This window comes from Alligator mississippiensis, chromosome 13 (genome assembly GCF_030867095.1).
Source record: "Alligator mississippiensis isolate rAllMis1 chromosome 13, rAllMis1, whole genome shotgun sequence".
Classification (NCBI taxonomy): domain Eukaryota; kingdom Metazoa; phylum Chordata; order Crocodylia; family Alligatoridae; genus Alligator; species Alligator mississippiensis.
Window position 1 is genome coordinate 43,944,923 of NC_081836.1, and position 19,913 is coordinate 43,964,835.

At 43.7% G+C, this 19,913-nt stretch overlaps 1 protein-coding gene across 1 annotated transcript in view; it reads left to right on the forward strand.

Moving 5' to 3' along the window:
* Window positions 1–257: 257 nt before the first annotated feature.
* The window catches only part of XYLT1 (xylosyltransferase 1), a 322,048-nt gene continuing 302,392 nt past the window's right edge, over window positions 258–19,913 (forward strand). The window contains exon 1 of the mRNA XM_059716654.1: window positions 258–633. Within this exon, the coding sequence (XP_059572637.1) occupies window positions 379–633 (255 nt within the window). The 5' untranslated portion in view covers window positions 258–378. The remainder of the gene's footprint in view (window positions 634–19,913) is intronic.

The following is a 19,913-nucleotide window of genomic DNA, read 5'->3' on the forward strand; positions in this document are numbered from 1 at the left end:
GATCTCACTCCTGCTGGGGGGGGGGATCAACTTGCTCATCCCCGATCTCTGGCTCCGGACAGGAACCAGGGGAGTTGCAAGGATGCAAAACAAAGCCCCGCCCGGCGGCTCCTCCCGCACCTGTCCCCATGCGCCCCCCGGGGGTGCAGCGCCGAGCCCCCGCTCCGCTCCTCCCCGCCCCCGCCCCCGCCCCCTCCTCCTCCCCCGCCCCCTCCTCCTCCCGCGCTGCTGACGTCTGGCTCAGCCCGTCTGAAAACTCCGTGCGCGGCGGATGCGGCGGCTCTGGGCTCTCGGCAGCTCGGCGGCGGCGGCGGGGAAGGAGGCGGCGGCGGCGGCGGCGGCGGCGGCAGCAGCAGCAGCAGCGCTGCCCCGGCGAAGATGGTGGCGGGTCCGTGCGGCCGGCGGCTGGCGCGGCGCTCGCACTCGGCGCTCATCGCGGCGCTCACGGTGCTGCTGCTGCAGACGCTGGTCGTGTGGAATTTCACCAGCCTGGACCCGGGCGACGAGCAGCGCGGCGGCGGCGGCGGCGGCCGCGACAAGCGGGACCGGGGCGCCGGCGGCGGCGGCGGCAGCAGCGACCACCGGGCGCATCAGCACCGCAAGGGGCCGGCGGCGCTGCACGGCCGCGCGCTGGTAGGTGCGGGACCGGCTCGGCGGGGGGAGGCGAGGGCAGCCGGGGGAACTTCGCCGAGTGCTTGGCCCAGCTCCGGGGCCGCCATCCGTGCCACCCCGCCGGCAGGTCGCCGTGCTCCGGGCCGGGCCCGGCGGCAGCGGCGGCGGAGGGGCGGGGGAGGCTCCCGCGGAGCCGGGCACGGCGCGCACCGCTCCTCCGCTTGGCCCTGGCCAGGCCCTGAGGCCGGCCGAGACTTTTACACCGGGTGATAACACTGCCACGAAGGACAGGGCTGTCATGGGAGCCTCTCTTCCTAAAAGTCCTCCTCGGAGACTTCATTGGGGCTCACTTGGGGGGGACCTGCCAAACTTGGGGTGAAAGACACTTCTGTGGGAGGCCGCTTTAACCACCTGGATGTTATTGTCTTGTCTCGGATGGGATCGCACCCTGGGAAAACCCGCCCAGATGCTGGTCTTCCTGCACAGCTGGATCTGGAGCAGCAGATAGCCAGTGATGAAATGCAATGCAAGCGCACTAGCCGCTGCGAGCTAGAGGACGTTCTCAATGTTCTCCCTTTTCTCGGCTTTCCTCTCCCCTCCTTTGCCTCCCCCAAATGTTTATTTATATCCCCGGGAACCACTGGGTTTTCAGAAATGTGGTGGTGGTGAGGGGGTGTATTTCTAATTACATTTCTGATTGGCAAGTGGCTGTGTGATGTTTATAGGTTCACTGTTTTTCAGGAAATTAATGTCAAGCGCCTTTCAGTATATATATAACAGGTACTTTACTTCCTCAGCTTCAGAGATGCACCCTTTGTCCACGAGCTTCGGTTTAATTCACTTCCACGTCAGTGTCATTTAGGGAAGTTTTGCACTTTCCCCTTCCAGCTGTGCACGTACCTGGGTTTGGTTTGGTTCACATCCTAAGATGGAAAGGGGGAGCGTAGGTTTTGATATGACTTTTTGATATGACTTGTCTTCATAGATGTCTGAATGTGTCTGAGCCACAAATGTGTTGCATGAAATTATTCCCCGTTATCAGAGGAGATTTAACGTTTTATTGCTGAATTTCAGGGACAGTTCTCTGGAAAATAATGTACAGGTACAGTGCATGCACAACTGTAGTTGGCTTCTAGATATAAACTCTAAAATTCATGCTTACTAAACAGCTTCTTTCTCTTTTTCCCCACAGTCTTCCACTTTAATGTCTCAGTATGTTTTGGGGTTTTACCCCTCGAACCTTATTCTTTTTTTCCTGGTACTCTTTTTCTGTCTCCCTCTCTCTTCCCCCTGCCCCCCTTTATTTTTCTCCCCCTTGTAGATCTACTCTTTTTCTCTACCCTCTCTTCATTTTTTGTCAAGTCCTTGTGTTTAGTTTTTGCCACTTCTGGATTTATTAATTAAAACAAAAGACACATCTTTAGAGTCTAGGATTAGACCCAAAGTAAGTTCTTCTCATCTGCCCCTAATAAAATCAAAGGAAACCAACCAGAAGGGGGCAGGCTCAGCCTGAGGTCCTGAACAGCAGTCGCCTCTGAGCTGTTGACTGCAGGAGGCCATCAAATTATCATATTCTGGAATATAAAATAATAAGACTTCAAAGCCTACGTTAAAACTCTCAGCACTTCCTAGAAAATACAGTATTGCATGGGCTGCGTAGCCAGCGTTACTACTAAAAGTGAAGGTCGTAAGCTGCTGTCATACAAAGGCCTGAAATAATGGCTGTGTGAGGCTCAATGTACAGAAGGAAATGCTTGTTTTGGTGCTTTTTACATCGTGCACTACTTATTCTAACACTATGGACATGTGTGCTTAGAATACTGTGATTTTTTTTTTTTTTTTTAATGCTAGAAATTACTAGTTGCTTAAGGACTTAACTCTCGAGTGATCAAGTTCCTGATGAAGAAGTGATTTAGATCATGGCTGTGCAACTTCTAAAACCGTGGGGGCCGCACCAGGCAAGCCATGGGCCACCAGGCCACGCAGAGCATGGTTAACCCCCTCTTCCACTGCTGCACCAAGTGCTGTCCCCTGCCCCCCTGCCCTGCTGCATCATGCAAGTGTGATTCCTGTTCCTTGTGGTGCAACATGTGCCCTCATGGGTGCCCTCCCTGCTGCTGCATTGGGTGGCCCTCTGCCCTGCTGCCCCACACGGGCATGATCCCTGCTTTACCCACCTGTGTGTGGCTCAGACTCATCCTGAGCTCCTTGCCCTGCACCACACTGCCTTGTTCTCTGGAATGGGGTTAGGAAATGGCAGCCAGAGGAGGGAGGAGAAGCTGTTGCACCAGAACAATGTGGGGAGCAGTGCCTGGGCAGGAGCTTGGGGGGCTGCAGCTTAACCCCTTGTGGGATGCATGTGGTCCATGGGCCACCAATTATACCACCCTGATTTAGATGATGTGTCCTGTGTATGTTATCTTCACTTTAGCTACATAGTAACTGTATGTCAGACTGAGCAGTGAGAACCTTAACAAAAATAATATTATAGAAACAATATTCAAATGCTGTGTGGAGAGGTGATTTAGCCACAGTTCTTAAGAATAACTTCACAGCATTTGAGGCTTTGCTTAAACCGCATCATGGGAATAGCAATTGTCTTTAAAATTACTTCAAACCATCATCCGTATATTGATTAAAATGTGCACAATGGAATGCAGTTGAGTAAATGTGATCTATTGCAATTTTTGCTTTAGCACCCTGACACTGAAACTGGTAGGCAGAATTAACAATGCTCATAGCCTATGAGTGTTTGACCTTCTTCCCCTAAATGCAATGCGCATTTTGGTGACAAGAAGACAAGAAACTATATTTGGATGAAAGACATTAGTTCAAAAAGTGATTAAGGAATATGGGACCTGATTTTGACTTCAGATATGATGTATCAGGATTACTCTACTCCTGTTGAAGTCAGTAGACTTACACCTGTTTGAAATCAGTGTGAGAGAAGACGCCTCTTGATTTCTTGTGCATGTTTTTCATGCTAGAACACAAATTAGGTACTGAGTTGATTTGGACTTTCCTTTTCAACCTAAGCGTTCAACAGTTTGCTTATATCAGATTGTTTTAGGATATTTTCAGAAGTTGGCTGGTCTGAATATAATAGTCCCATTTTATAGTCAAACAATATGTCAAGTTTAACCATTCCAAACAGTTAGTATCTCCAGTGTGCTATGTATTACTCTGCTCCTTTAAAAAAAAAAGTAATCATAAGATCACAGAATGCAGTTCTTTTTTTTTTCCCAGAGCATATTTATCATTCAGTCTGTTAGTTGGGAGTTTGAGTTACAATACTTGTTGGTGTGCCCAGAGGGAACTTCTGAATAGTTCAGTCTGTTTGAAATAGTTGATAGCTTGATCACTTTCCATTTCTTCAGCAGAAGCCATAACCATATTAACAGTGCCCTTAAATGTTTCTGCTGAGGGCTACTATGTTAGACCTATCACCTACAAACCATTTATTTTAACTATAGTTTGATTTTTGTGTCCTTCAAGTTGGTTATCTTTTGGTGTTCACATAGACCGTATAAAGTCCTACCTTCTGCCTATTAAAATCCTTGTCTGAATATTGCTACAGATGACCAACATCTACTTTCGTTATTATTTTTCACTCCCTTTTTTGCTCCTGCTCTGTGTATGGGAATAAAAAGGTGGTATGTATCAAACATGAAGAGACAGATTTAGAATTTTGAATTGAGCTTTTCGACAACTGGAAAAAATTTACTACGGTAGGTCCCCTGGCTAGTTACAGCTGGAGCTTTCATTTCTCACAAGCCAGTTTCCTGCAGTTGTTCCATGTTTAATTAAACCACATTATAGATGTCTTTAAGGAAATATGCATTCTATTAGCAGTATTGACTTAAGTGGGTACTTGTAACAATGCATAATTTTTTGCAGCTTTTGAGAAATACTTGCAGAAGCATTATACATTCAGCAAAAATAAGTATTGATAGTAAACAGCAATTAACCAATCTTCTGAGAATCACTTGCGTGTTTTTTTTAAGGTTTTTATCTTTGAAAAGCACTGAAACAGCTTTTTGCAAGAATGGAGTAAGTGTAATGTTAGTTCTAATTTTTAAACACAGCTTGTTAGGGGTGGTGGATGTGGCTTCTTGGTGGATGTTTTGGGTTATAAGCCTAATGAAAGAAAAGAGGAATTCAGATCTCTGCTTCAGGGTAGCTGCTGATGAGGGGAATGTGACAGCATAACCTCTGCTGTAATCTTAGCTCAGACTCAGTGTTGCAGTGACATACAGTTATGCATTGCAATGGATGCACTTGCATTACCCAGCTGTGGCTTCTTCCTGGATTCAGTTGCTGAGTGTGACTGTTGTAGGCTGCATGACTTTTCCTTAATGTCATGTGTTATGCAGCACCATTGTGTTTTCATTATTGTGTATAATATGGTAGAGTAACTTTGTTAATATGTTAGTGCAGTGAAATCTATCTGTTGCCTGATGATGTAGGATCCAAGCTCTTCTTGAGTTTTGAAATGTTGTATGTTAATATTTAAGAAATTATACGTTTCTTTCAGCATGTAGCAGAGCGCTTAAATGAGAGGATTGGGGATCTTACTTATTTGGGGAGAATGAGGATTCCCTTTCTGTTTAATTCCAGGCAAAGATTAGCACATGAAGAATTGGTTTAGAGGATTCGCAAATTCCAGGGATTTTTAGGAACACCTGTCTTTTCCCCACCCTCCCTCTACCCCCTTTGACTTGAGCTTCTTACCCTCTTTCTTTTGCACAGTAGAAAATCTGATATTTATTCTCTTGCTGGAACGATGGTTTAAGCGAGGCTGTGTCCAGTGCTAGTTCATGGGCTGGCCAGTAGAGTGTGTTCAGTCAGCAAAAGAAATAGACCTTCTTCTTCCCCCAGAGCTCAGCTCTGCATGTGCAGGATAAACTCTATGAGGTTGAAAAAACAAGAAGCCAAAAGGTTATTACCAGAGTTTGGTTTTCCGTGTTTCATTTGTTTAACGTCTTTGAACTGATAAGGATAAAAAGGCCATCTGCCCTAAGCTCTAACCAGCCTTGGTTATTTTAAAATGCAGTCAACTAACAGCAGCTCTAAAATATCTGGGGGCAGCTAGCTGAAATGCACACAGCAGAGGGAAAGCGAGGAGCAGTCCAGCACTTTTCCAAATCCCACCTATCAAACAGCTGTTCCTTCTCCCAAAAGCTTTCAGAAAGCAGGGCCTTTCACAGTGTGCCTTGCACATCGGCTCACCCCATGTTGTTGGGTGTTGGAACAGAGTTGACACCCATGGTATGCTGTAGGGTGGGAAGCTGGATGGTTCCCATCCATCCCTTCTCAGTCCTCAGGGCTTCTTCCTCGCTGTGTTTGGTCTGGATAGGGGGAAGTATGGTCCTGCGAATTCCAGTTCTGAATAGATGGAACTGGGAGCAAAAGGGACAAACTACAAAAGCAGTTGTAGTTGGGGCTTGTTTTTTGTTTGTTCGTTTTTAATTGTTCTAGGCCAAACTGATTTAAATAAGTGTACATGTGAGGTAGCTTTTTCATGCCATATTCAGCCTTGTGTGAACTAAGCATCAGAACCGTCAATCCCTCGCTCATCTGAGCACAGTATTTGATTGCACTGGGAATATAAGAGGGGTGTACTGAGAGAGGCTCTCAGTAGGATCAGGCTCGGACATAGTAGAAAAAAAGACGGGTCTATCATCTTGATTTGACCATTCACTACAGCTCTGCTAGTTATCACGAGCATAATAGCGCTGCAGTACAACTTTAATAACAATTGAAAAGGACAGCGGAGACAACTAATCATTTTATAATGAGGGGGGGAGAATAATACATCTGGAGCTAGAGAACTGCACAATAATTTTACAAAGACTTAGTACTTAAGGAGGCACATGTTAATAAAACAAACAAATCTTTTCAGCAACAGAGAACTAATGTATGCATTATTTAAGAACAGCTTTAGAGCCAGATTAGATTCATGGACTCCTGTAGCAGTTATCTCATTAAGCATCTTTTCTGTGAGGCTATGGGAAAATTTTACATGAAATGGATTTTTATTAATTGGGGATGCCATGGGAAGTCTCTTTTTTTTTTTCAGGCCATTGTTTCTTTTCTGGTTGTTTTTTTTTTTTTTAAATATACGCTAGGTCTTTGCAGATGTTCCCTTTGAAATAAAAGTCTATTCAGTATTCTTGTTTTAGCAAAGGAGGACCAGCTGTTGTACAGGAGACGTTTACAAATCCCATTTACTTGTCATCAAGTATTGCAAATGGTTCTTTACAGTATAAAATACCCTCATTACCTGTCATTTCTTTGAGCTATATTGAGAAATATTTTCCAAAATGTTTTTTCCCCTTCTGTTTTGAAAGTGAAGTATATAAAGCAGAACATCTTATTAGTGCAAGATGAAGAAACAGGAGTAGGATAAAAGCAAGAATTGTGTACAATTTGCAGATATTGTTACATGCCGTGACTTTTTCTTTTTTTTTCGAAGATGGATTTGAATCAGAATTCCTTCTGATTTTCTTTGTGTAGCTAGGGCTAGATCTGGCACGCATTAGATTCAATGAGTATTTCGTTGTTAACTTTAGTCATAGAAAAAAGGTTGAACTTGGTGTGTGTGTGTGTGTGTGTGTGTGTGTGTGTGTTTATTGAAAGTTTGCGGACATAGCTCAGTAACAGCTGTTCATGGGAAATGGAAATGTGATGCTGAAAGGTTATTTATTAGATATGTTAATGGTTCCAAACTTAACAATGTAAAAAGTTCTTTCAGAGCTGGAACTCAATTTTGTTCCTGTTTAGAATTAGGCAGTAGTGGAAGTCCTTCAGATATAAAACTCACTGCTTAAATTGATAAGACACTGTGGCTTGGAGAGAGACCCAATTTTTTGTCAAAATAGAAGTAATGTAAAATGGTTAACATTTACAAGTACTTAAGTTTCATATTCAGACTGATAGGGGCTCCAGTTCCATCTCTATCTCTCTCTTTTTTCTTTTTTTTTAATTTCATGTAGTATGACACTACCAAAGAGAACTGTGTTAAAAAAGAAGAGCGTTGCATTAGAAACGTGGGTTCTCTTCTGAGCACTACCAGGGAGTTTTGTCATTGTCAACAAGGTACTTGCAATCACACTTTCAAAAGCTGCTTCTAGTTTTTGGAGGTTTCAGCTGTCGGGTGCCCAGGTTGAGTGCCTGCCACTCCTCTGATCTCAATTGGAGTTTTTGGTGCTAAGTACCTTTGAAAACCAGTGTCTCAGACTGGGTACACAGACATGGAGGCATCTGAAACCAGTGTTTAGATTTGAAAATTTTAGCCTTAAGGCTGTCTGTGACTCAGTGTTCCCATTTGCAGAATTCGTTAATGAAGCTTGCTTGTTTCACATAGTTAGGGGTCTTAAATAATTGCTGCTTGTAAAATGCTTTGAGATCTTTAGATAAAATGATAGCCAGATCTTCAGGGGAGCTCTGCCAATCTCCACCAGCTGAAGTCAGTAGAACTATGCCAGTTTACGCCAGCTGAGGATTCTGGCCTTGCAAATGTAATTATTCTTATAATAATAGCATCAAAGAAGTAATGATTATTTTTCCTCATTCTTTTCATTTCAAAATGACAAAATTTCCTCTTGGATCAGTGCAAGTCATTTACATTATGCACAATAATGACCCACGCGGATATATAATTATTATTCATTTGCATGGTGCCGTCTGTGTTCTGGATGCTTTACCGATATGAAGGAGAACAGATCCCTGCCATGAAGAGCTTACAGTCTAAATAGCAAATGTAACAAATATAATATTCACTATCATTATGGCTCTGAGAGATTATACTTGCTGACTCAACAAAGGACTTAAGATATCTGTATTGTTGTAGCACCTGTCATCTCTCATCATGGATCAGGACCTCTCTTTGCTAGGTGCTGTGTCAACACTGACCCAGAAATGTTCTTGGCCCAAAGAAATTACAGTCTTAAGTATAAGATAAGGACAGTGGTTAGATACAGAAACACAAGAAAACAGTGAGGGAAGATGGGTCAGTATGATGGACAGCTCTCTCAGCAAACCAGAGCCTTATTTATCATCAGAGGTTGTGTAGGGTCATTATAAAGGAGGGTTGTCTAACTTTAAGACAAGAAGTAGTTTGCTGACTTCTGTGGGATTATGTCTTCTGTGACACAAGTCACATGCTCAGAATCGGGCACATAGGTAAGTGCCTTGCTAAACTGAAGACCTTAGTCTCTGAGGGAGCAGACTGACCCCCTCCAACCCAGGAGCTAGAAATACTGAAGGTCACATTGTCTAGGGACAGACATTCAAAAAGCCGGAGCCTGAATTGATTCAACCTTTGCAGATCAGTCTAGCATGCAGAGCTTAAACCAATTTGCAAGTAGAAAGACATTCCCTTTTCACTCAGGAAATGCAGGCACAAGCCTGCAGTGGCTCAGGCTAGAAGCTGGGTGGTGCTAGAGCAGCCCTCCCTTCCCTCCGCAAGGCTGGAGGGAAGCTGACCTGGGGGCTGTGGCCAGGCCACCCAGTAAGTATGATGGGGGGTGTTTAAACCCCCACCCTGGCCTGTAGGGATCCCAGCTGGGGTGTGCCTAGTGGGAAAAGGGGGAAGCAGCTCATGTCCAGAGCTGGCTGGCATGGCCCTGCTGTCTGCCCAGGGCTGTGGATGTGGCTGGGGTTTTGGGGTTGAGCCAAGCTGGCTTGGGGGTGCTGCTGTGGGTGGATGTGGAGGGGCCAAGCCCTTCCCAGCACCTTGGGCTGGGGCCCTGGGGGTTGCGTGGCTAGATTGCTCCCGGCTCCCCACACCCAGGCCGGGTGGGGCTGTCATGTCCCAGTGGTTGTGGCCCTGTGACAGCCTGGCCCAGCAGCATGGGTGGGGGCTGGCTGGGTAGGGCTGCCTGGGCCAGCTCCGGGGCAGCCGTGGGCCCTGCAGTTGCCTGCTGCAGCCGCCGCCTCTCCCCCTGCCGAGCGCAGCACCTGGTGGCTGCAGCCACATCACAAGCTGCAGGCTGCAGGGCCAGGGGAGCTATTCTGGCCCCCTGGCCTCCAGCTGTCGCTGCCATGCCACTCTGCTCATCACACCAGGCAGGCAGAACCAGTTTTGGCCATTTTGAAACTGGTTTATGTGCCCTGAATGTCTGTTCTGTTACAGGTTTAAGCCAGTTTCTAATTACACAAACTGGTCTGTGTGTAACTTCTATCCCTACACATACTTTTTGGTCCCATGATGTGCTAGAGATCCACATATTCAGAGCAGACTTGATTAATTGAGCCTGTTCCGCACACATGTTGATGCGCACTGCTCTGCGTCGCGTGCAGTTGTATAAGTGGTAAAATATGTGTCAGCATGCAGACAGTGGCAGCGGTGCATTTTTTAACTAAAGTACCTTCTATGTGTTTTAGTTCAAAAGCACACCACCGCCATTTGCTGAGTGCTCACTCTCATTTCACCGCTTATACAACTGCAAGCGTCGCACCGCCGGGTGCTTTGAAAACCACCCCGCGCTGCGGTGCTTACATGTGTAAAAATGCCCTATGGTGCTGGTATTGCACATGATGTGACCTTGTCAAGTTCATCTTTTTATGTCAAATATTGCAGGGGTCACTGCAGGCCACTTATCATGTGACCTCCTTATTTTCAGAAATGATTAGTAGATCCCTTAAGGGACAAACTATTTATACTGTGTCTGCAATTGGCTCTTTTTTGGTAACAGAATTAAACTTTAGAATAGACAAGTATCATTTCAATAAAGTAGCTTGCCTGAGGAACAGAAGGCTTTACACAAGAGTGTGGTTGGCACTGAGGTCAAATCCTTATTGCCTCCTGCATTATGGTCTATTTTCACATCACTGCTGTTTCTGTACTCTGTAATATTAGAGAGTACTAATGAATGGGACCTTTCTTTTTTAAAAATAAGTTCTAAGGAAAAAGATGACCCTGCAAAGTTGGGTAAAACCAAGACTTGGATCCAAGCAACATGGGTAGTTATTAACTTTAGACTGCAGCCCCTATATGTCCTGAGGCTGTATATTTTGGGTTTTGATGTGTTGCAGCTGGAGGTTTTTTCTGTATGCTTCAGGTTTTTAATTTTACCTTTCTTAATGCTGTATTTTGTGCTTTCTCAATTTTTGCAATGTCCTCACTTTTTTTTCCTCTTAAATCAACTCATCTGGGGTCAGCTTTGTTTTTTACAATGGCATCCTTTGAGGAGAACATATCTCAGTGAAAATGTGTTTTTTAAGGGAAAACAGTAGAAGGCAATACATTTATTAACTGCCTCAAAGTGAGTTGGCTTAAATAATGAAATAGTGCCAGACTAGCCCAACTCCATATGCTTTCCAGAAACCAATAGATACCCTTCAGAGATTAAGGGATCCTTTTGTAAATTTACACTATTCATAAGTAGTTCACCCAGATCTCTGCCTGCTAGGCATGGAGCTCTCTCACATGACGTGGGATGTCAACAGAACAGCATGCCAGGCTAGTACCTGGCTCTATCATGGAGGGGAGTGTCATGTTTTTTCCCCGTGTCCTTAATCCTTTCTGAGTCCTCTTGAAATAAATATTCCCCCTTTGTCTGCTGCTCTTCTTGGAGCAGAAAGCAGCTAAGTGACCATTCATTCAGTTGTGGACACTTAAATTGAATCTCCGTGCACGCACGTGCTGCCTGCTGCTGGGGAGCCTCTTAATGTTGGGAAGAAAAACCTGTTTTTAAAAGTAGTAAACACCTGATAAAAATGTCCAGTGTTAGCTGATGAAAAGCAGCACATTTTTTTACAAGCTAAGGTCTGAATTTTGAAGTATAGCTAGAGCTGTAGATGCAAATCTATATTGAGTCACCTAGTTATGCTGATTTAGATGCCTAAAAGCTGTTCTTCCCACTTAAACCTCTGTATAGCTATCTGTACATGCACTTAAATATAGATCAGGTGCCTTGTTTTAGGCATTCAAGTTTGACAGTTTGGTCTGAAAGGATAGAACGCAAACAAAGAAGCAGAAGTGTAAATGGAGTAAACAAAGCTGTTAGCTTGGACACCAGAAGAATAATAATATTTTTCACTGCTATCATGCCGCGGATTGCTTACATTTTGGCATGCACTTAAATTGAGTCTCATCACAGTGTTGCATAAATAGAATCTCTGAGATGCTGGCTATCAGGAGCACATACTTTAGTAGCAGCAGTACATCTGCAGGGAGGAATCCGCTCCCTTTTTGGCAGTCTTACAACACAAGTACAAATCTTGAGTGCAATATTTTGATAAGTTGCTAGTTTTTATTAAAATAATAATTATGATAATAACTGTAGTTTGATCTCAGCCTAAGCTGCAAACTCTAGAAGGAGAAAAACCTCCTGCCTGTTCCCTAAAATTACTTGGAGCTCTGGTCTTGCCTGTTTAGTATTTTAAGTGCAGATCTGGGCATATTCAGCTATTTTTCTGGTAGTATGCTGCTGCTTTGGTTGGTAGAGCAACAACCGTAAGTGGGAGCTTACAATTTCTCGGCAGATCACATGTACTGACCCTGCTGCAAACAGTGATATTTCTATTGACTGTAATGTGATCAACATCAGGCCTGGCATTTATTAGAATTTCTGTGATAAAATACTGAATCAAGCCTCTGGCCACCTGACTATCCATGGTGATTGCTATGCTGTGCACTCTGCCTATTGGGAACTTCACAGAAAACTGAAGATAGAAATCAAATCTCTTCTCACTTTGAAAGCACAGGCTAATACAATTTGAACTAAAGGGAACTCAGGATAGGGTCTGTGATACTCAGCTGAGCAATTATAATCCTGTCCAGGCAGGACAATTGTTCTTAACATTTTGGACTTGAGGCACCCCTCATAGGACTCAAGGCGCCCCTCCATAACTTTTGTGAATTGAGTGGTACCCAATTTCAGAAACTAATTTATATATTACAGTGCTTATCTCTGTATGCAGGGGCTGCACAGTCGGGTGGGAGTGGGGTGGGGGGAATTGTCCAGGCAGGCACAAACTTGAGCCTGGTTTATCTGCTTATCTCCTCACACCTTGCAGCACCTTTCTAAGGACCTGGCACCACCCCAGGGCACCCCAGCACCTGGTTCAGAAGCACTGAGGTAGGGCAATGCTGTAGGTGAATACTGTTGGGTTCCTTTTAATGAAACATGAGACTGATTGATTGAAGGCTATTTTATTTTCTAGATGAAAAAGGGCTTGAAATATGTTTATGCTATAAAAAAAAAAAAAAAAGGCTTTGACAGTCTGCTGCTTCTTCCCAGTTACAGGGTATGGTGGTATCACATCTTATTTTTGTTGACCCTATCCTTGAGAGAGCTTATCTGAAGCTGAGGCAGAGTGGAAGGTATTGCTCATCTGGCTGTCGGCTTGTGGAGTTGTTGCACCAGTCCTGGGGAGGACTGAAGATGTGTCCCTCTCCTAGACCTGCAGCTGACTAGCTGAAGCCCTAAGCTGCAGGGCAAGACTTCTTTCCACGGGAAGAGTAAGAAATAATGGGGCAGCTGTCAAATTGTATGGGCTCTGCACCAGCAATGTAAAGTCTGGGTAAAACTGTCCCTTTTGGTGTTTGACCTTCATGTCCATTGGCAATCTCAAGATACATATTTCATAGTCTATTGAACATGCCTTGGTAGTCATTTTTTTGAGGGAGAATTTGACCAGACGCAGGACAAAAAAAGTATCATTTGCTTGTAGGACAGCTTTACTGCAAGCAGAGTTCTGGATCTGGGTTTAAGCATGTTTCTCAGCAACAGAACTTTTCTGAAAAAGAGTTTATATGAAAGGGCTGGCTTGAGCATATTTTTTCTTCATATAATTTGGTTATATAAGAACAGACATGAAAAGGTCCCATCCAGGATGCTTAAGTGATTATTTAAAAAATGCAACCCTACAGTTGTGCACCTTAATCCCATGATACATGCTGGAGAGTAGGGTTGGGCACTTTAGTTCAACCCCTGACCTCCTGTGCTAACTTATTTGATATGAAGTCTAAAGCAAGGGGCAGCAACCTATGGCCTACAACCCAAATCTGGCATACAGAACCATTTGATCTGGCCTGTGGACATGGGGCTTGGGTGGCATTCAACAGTGGAGGGGTGGGAGGGGAGCTTTGGCAGCAACTGCTTTTCCCATGCCTCTGTGGGGAAAAGTGGTGTGTGAAGTTTTGGTCCCTGATTAGATTTGTCAGAGATTCGGCCCAATTCGGTAGTTACGTCTCTGAATCCAAATCGAACCAGAGGACCCTTCAATCTCTCCAAATCGAATCAGAACACTCCAAATCGATTTGGAAAGATTTGGCGATTCGGACATAAACACAGCTTTAAATGTTTTTTTTTACATACCACTAGTTAGTAGGGGCTTGTGAATGCTGCAGTGGTGGGGCACATGAAGTATCCCACAGGAGTGCGGGGGACTCCCCAGTGCACTCAGCAGCAGACCTGGAAGTGGACCAGAAGCACTTCCAGTCCACTTCTGGGTCTACCGGGGAGAGTGCGGAGGCCTCCTCCCCTTCCCCCCCCGGCTCGGCAACTGGTGCCTCCTGGGTCTGATTGCTGATCTGAGAGGTCGTGGAGGAGCTCCCCCAGCTTACTCCCCAATGGACCCAGAATTGGACTGGAAGTGCTTCTGGTCCACTTCTGGGTCTGCTGCCAAACACGCTGAGGAGCCCCCCTGTGCTCCTGTAAGACACTCCATGTGCCCCAGCATCGCAGTGTTCACAAGCCCCTGCTACTTAGAGGTACATAGAAAAAACATTTAAAGCTGTGTCTATGTCTGAATCACTGATTCTCTGAATCAGCATCAAACCTTCAGATTCTGATTTGGCCAAATGGAATCAGGGGCAGTGATCTGAATCAACAAATCGAATCACTGTCCCTAATTCGGGCCGAATCCGAATTGAATAGGGCCCACTTTGCACACTCCTCGGCTCAGGCCTAAGCTGGATCAGTCTGGCCCAGCACTTTAAAAGGTTGCCAGCTGCTGGTCTAAAGTAATAGCACTGAATTATTTCATTTGCCTGTTCTGGTGCCATTGATGGTGTGTTAGATCGAACAACTGTCTTGTACTGTCAAACTGTTAACATTAGGATATTTAATTTTGTGGTTTGACCTTCAGGGTAGTTTATCCTAGTTATGCTGATAGACATCTAGAGTATTTCTGAAATTAGTGGCAACACCTCGTCAGTGAGATACACTTACACCAGGGTAAACAAGGGAAGAATGTGGTTCTTAGAATCAGAGATGTAGGTTTTCCAGAAAATTTTGAATCAGAAAATTTTCCAATGCCCTAAATAGAGCGTGATCTAATTTAGCATGTTTATTTGACTTGTATTTAGTAAACAAAACTAAAAAAGTACCCCCATGTTAATTTTATATCCCAATAGCCACAAGTATTTGAACTGAAATATTTGATTAGGAAAAAAATTAAACATAGCACACTTAATGTTGTTTAAATGTTATATTCGAATAAATTCAAAGCTTTATGTGGAAAGAAGTTATTTTTATTGCAATACTTGCAAAAATGTAAAGACAATACACAATAGCATGTACTTCCCCCACACTTATTGTTTAAATTTAAAGAAAAAAACAAAGGCACTGAAAACTGTTGACACACTAATTTTAGCACACCCAAGGAACTGTGCATTATATGCTGCGGCTGTCCACTCATCTACTTCCACAGAGCTTAACTCTCTTCCACCGAGGTTGTTGCGGCACCTCCAGTTTCACGGTCACTATCTGTAGAAGTATTTTTTCCACTTATTAGTTCCATTGCAGAATCAGATTGAGACCAGTCTGATTCAGAACTACTTGAACCATATTCTCTTTTGCTAAAGGATGGTTTTACCAATGAGTCTATGGACAAGGGCAACTTATCATCACACTGCATCTTCTTCACTAATTGTGCTTCTGACTGATTCTCCAGAAGCAAGAAATGTTGAGAAATAGAAACAAGCTTAGCGGTGCGTTCATTTGTTAGTCTACTCTTTTTTGTCTTGATTGAGCTGAAAGCCTTCCCATTCTGTTCACAAGAAGCTGCTGTTGGTGGGATACTTGGGATGTTTAGAGTAATCCTGGACAACAGGCAAGTGTTACAGTATCCCTTCCACCGTGTGAGAGGAGACGCATTCTCTGCTGCCTGCCAAATGATGTCTTTGCTCCAGAGTTTTTCTTTTGTGCAGTACTCGGCAATGTCTGTCATCACGGCTATTGGCATCCATTTTTAGAAATGGAAAATTTCCCACAGAAAAATAAAGCACTGGCAAAATTTCCACTCCACATCTCTGCTTAGAATTAAAATGGTCCTTGAGGAACTCTGCGCTCAAATACTGTGGGGAGAGCCACCACAGATAAAGCATTTGGTTGCTTTTGAAGTGTTGCTGCAATTTCATATCCTATAGATACTTTCTGTTTGTTCTTTTTCTAGACTATGCAGCACTTGCGGGTGGGAGAGAAGAGTTGGGGGATGGAGCAGGGGGAATAAAAGGGTGCTGTGGAGTTGTGCTATGTATTTATTAATTGAGTCTCTGGATTCTGTTTGCAGTTCAACCAGGCACAACCAGGCTTTAAGCTCAGGTCTACCTACGAACCTCATCCATGGCTCTTTCAAAGACAGTGGAAGATGTTCTCTTGATTTGGGCATTGGATTGAGTCACACAAGGTCTTTTCTGTGTAGCTGAGTAGCAAACATTTGCCATCAATTACTAATTTTAAAAAATCTGGTTGTGTTTTTTTGTTTTCCTCATCTTTCACTTTTTATTTTCTGGTGTTTAGTTATACCCAGTAGTCCTAGAGCTCAATCCTGTTCTGGCTGAAGGGATTGAGAGTTGTGCCATTGATTTTAGGGCAAAGTTTGGCCTCACATTAGTAAGAGATTACCCTGTAAATTAGGTGCAGTAAGTGCTAATAGAATAATTGAAAAGCAACGGTGCCTTGATTCTCTATCAGATACCTCAGGAAATATTAATGACCCTTTATGGATCATTGTTTCTCTTTTGTTGGATGAATGATCACTAAACACACTTGTGCAGTTTTATTTTCCTTCCTTTTCATTATTGCTTATTAACTTGCTGCAATACATAATGAGGCACAAAGGACTGGACTTTGCTGTTGGGTGTAGGGTTCTTTGCTACAGGTATGTATTGCCTAGTTTGCAAGCATATTTCCTGTTTGTAAGAGGTGTTTTTTTCTACAGCTGCTGTCATGCTTTATGTTCTTGCCGTAAGTTAGGTTACAGTTGCATAATCACATAGAGGTGCGATAGATTTTTTTGCGTTTTGTCTCTGGTAATGCATTGTTGGTGCATGTTTCTCTCTTTACAAAGTTAAAAAAAACATTTCGGGGCCTAACTTTACCACTCTTGGTTAAATTGATGAGCAGTTACTCTTATGCCCTCTGTCTCAGGTCAATGGGCTAAATGCTCCTATGAGTAAGCATTTGTACTTTCGAGACTTGACTTGTAAATTTGAATATCCTGTTTAAAGCACCCTGTCATTTTGCAGTTTATCAACACTTCCTGGAATTTGTGCTCCTTCAGATTGAGGATCCTAAATTACCAGCCACTTCTGCAAATCTTGGCCATGCTTTTTACTATCAATCCAATCTTTGATCAGTGGGAGGAAATGCAAAATGACTGTTAGTGACATTTTTAAAACTAAGGCTCTGGTCTTGCAGTTGGATGTGTGTGTATGAGGCTTGTTGCCAGATGGGGACTAAGGTGGATGCTGAGCAGGTACAGTGCAGGTGAGTCAGCAGAGGGGAATTGGGGAGCTCAGTCTCTTTCAGGATCAGATACAAATCTGGACAAGAAGCAGCTTAAAGGAGTGTTGACAGACTGAAAAGCTACATATTAAGAACCAAATGGCCTTCTCTTTTGGGTTGTTTAAACTGAAATTACTTGCAAAAAATCTGAGGTCCTTTTCATTGTAATTGCTACACATTACATTTTGCTTTAACCAGCTAAAATGTATATGTACATCTTTTTTTTTTGTATTGTTAGTTTCTAGTCCATTTCATGTTTTGGAGCTCCTGAAAAAGCACAACAAAGGACCAAGACCATTCTTTGCAAGTGTTTCAAAGGAACATATCTTTTAAGAATCCTATGATTTAAAAAAAACCAACCAACTATTGGCAGCATATGAGCTGTGTCTAATCTTATTATTTCGTTTGAGGCTAGAATGTGGGTCAATCTGATTTGATCATTTCCCCCTAAAATTAACTTTTACTATATATAAAGTATATCAGAATCCAGGGGTGCTCTACTTTTTGTTTGCTTAGCTGCTCTATCTTCTTATATATGGAGGATACCCATAAAAGTGAGCAAAGAAAAAATTGTGTAGTGATTGGAAGAAAAGCACTGACTTACCATCTTTCTTGGTTGAATGTGATTGAGATTCTTCAGCAATAACACCAGATTTTTATGATTTTGAAAAAACTGCTGCAGCTCTTTAATACAAGATATTTTTCTTGGGCAAGTGTGCGTGTTCCTTATTCTATTGACCTTATCAAACCTCTTTCTAAATTACACTGTGTTAATGGTTTCATCATACATGGCATTACTGAAGATGGTCATGCATAAGAAGATAATATACATTGAATTTTGCACTGTGATTGATTTCATGGAAGTTTTAATTTCAGTTTAAAGGTATGTTAAATGCCTTAGATATATTTTGTGGTTTTTCCTTTTTCATGGTAGCAATGACTAATTTTAATTCAGCCAGCATTCATCAGATGACTTTTTTACAGCTCTAATCATAGGGCAGTGGAGGGGACTGAGGTTTCAGACAGTCAGTGGAATTAGGCACCTGTGTCCCTTGTAGGGGATTGCCTATACTAGGGTTAACTCGCATTTATTGATTACGAGTTAACGTGGGATAGTTGACATGTACATGATAGCATGCCCTGAGTTTAGTCATGATTAAGGTAAGCCACAAACTTTTTTCTTTTGGAACTGTAGTGGCCAGGGCAGCATGCGTAGTATGTATGGTTAAGTTGAGTCGAAGCATAACCAAACACCAAAGACAAACAAAATATCTAGCAGGAACAAGGCCTAAAAGAGATGCTGGTCTTGTGATCAAGACACCACGCTAAGATCTAACCCCAAACTTTTCCTCAGCATGACCCCGTTTCCTTAGCATGGCCTCTTACTCCCAACCGACAGCCCTCCATACCCACAACCCCATCTGCTGATGTGTCAACCCCATTTGGGGTCACCACCCACAGTTTAGGAACTGTTGAGCTAAGACATTTGGGTTCAGTTCCCAGTTTTGCTACTGGTTTCTTGTGTGATCTTGAGTGAGTCATGTGCTTGCTGCCTCCTGTCTCAGCTCTCCATCAGGAAAATGGGGATAACAATACTTTCTTTCACTGAATTTACTATCATTAGATTGTCATTTGTACTACAGTAGGGCCATGTGGCTGTACACTGCAACCAGCCTGGTCTTTGAAGATGTTCCTATTCCAGTTTCTGTGAGATTTATGGTTCTCTGCGTCATAAAGCAGTGAGAGCTTGTTTTCAGTATTGCTAAGGAAGAGTTGCTTAGCATCCTGTACGTAGGGTCATTGACTTGGTGATGAGCTACTGGAGAAGCAGCACACACAACTGCTCTCAGGCAACCTGCTCAAAGAGAGCTGGTCTAGCAAAACTCCCTTTCTATGCAAGTAGAATAAGCTCGGTTTGTTTCAGTGCACTGCAATGGGAAAATTATACTTTGGATTTATGGCAGACCTTGTTGCCCTGTGGGGTCAGGCCAACTCTCAGGATCTCAATATCGCGCTGTTAATCAGGAGGGCATGGTGTACAATTGTGTGTATACAAACACAGAAATCAGTTAGGTGCATACACACACTACCAACTCAGGCAAATACACATCCAAGATTACCAGCCTAGGCATATGCATACCTATCACCAATTCAGGCACATACACATCTAATGATAATGACTTGAAATCATACACAATACACATTCACACAGGTTAAACACTGACTCAGGTGACAGTGTGTGTGTGTGTTGGTTCCTGTGGTACCGATGCTTGGGGTGCTTGGTAATTAAAGAGCAAGTGGCAGAGATCGGGGAAAAGGCAGTGGGGATAGGGCAATAGCAGTGGCAGAGATCAGGGGGAAAGGCAGTGGAGATGGGGCAAAAGCAAAGAAACAGCAGTTTGCAGGCAGAGGAGCTCAGGATGGCTGGAGCCACAGGAATATGGGACAGGTGTTGGAGGTGGCAGTGAGCCAGAAGCAGGAGAGGGAGAAATGTTAGAGGGGCGAAGAGCAGAGATTGGAGCAGGGCTGAACTGTAGTAAAGCAAAACCCAACTCAGGG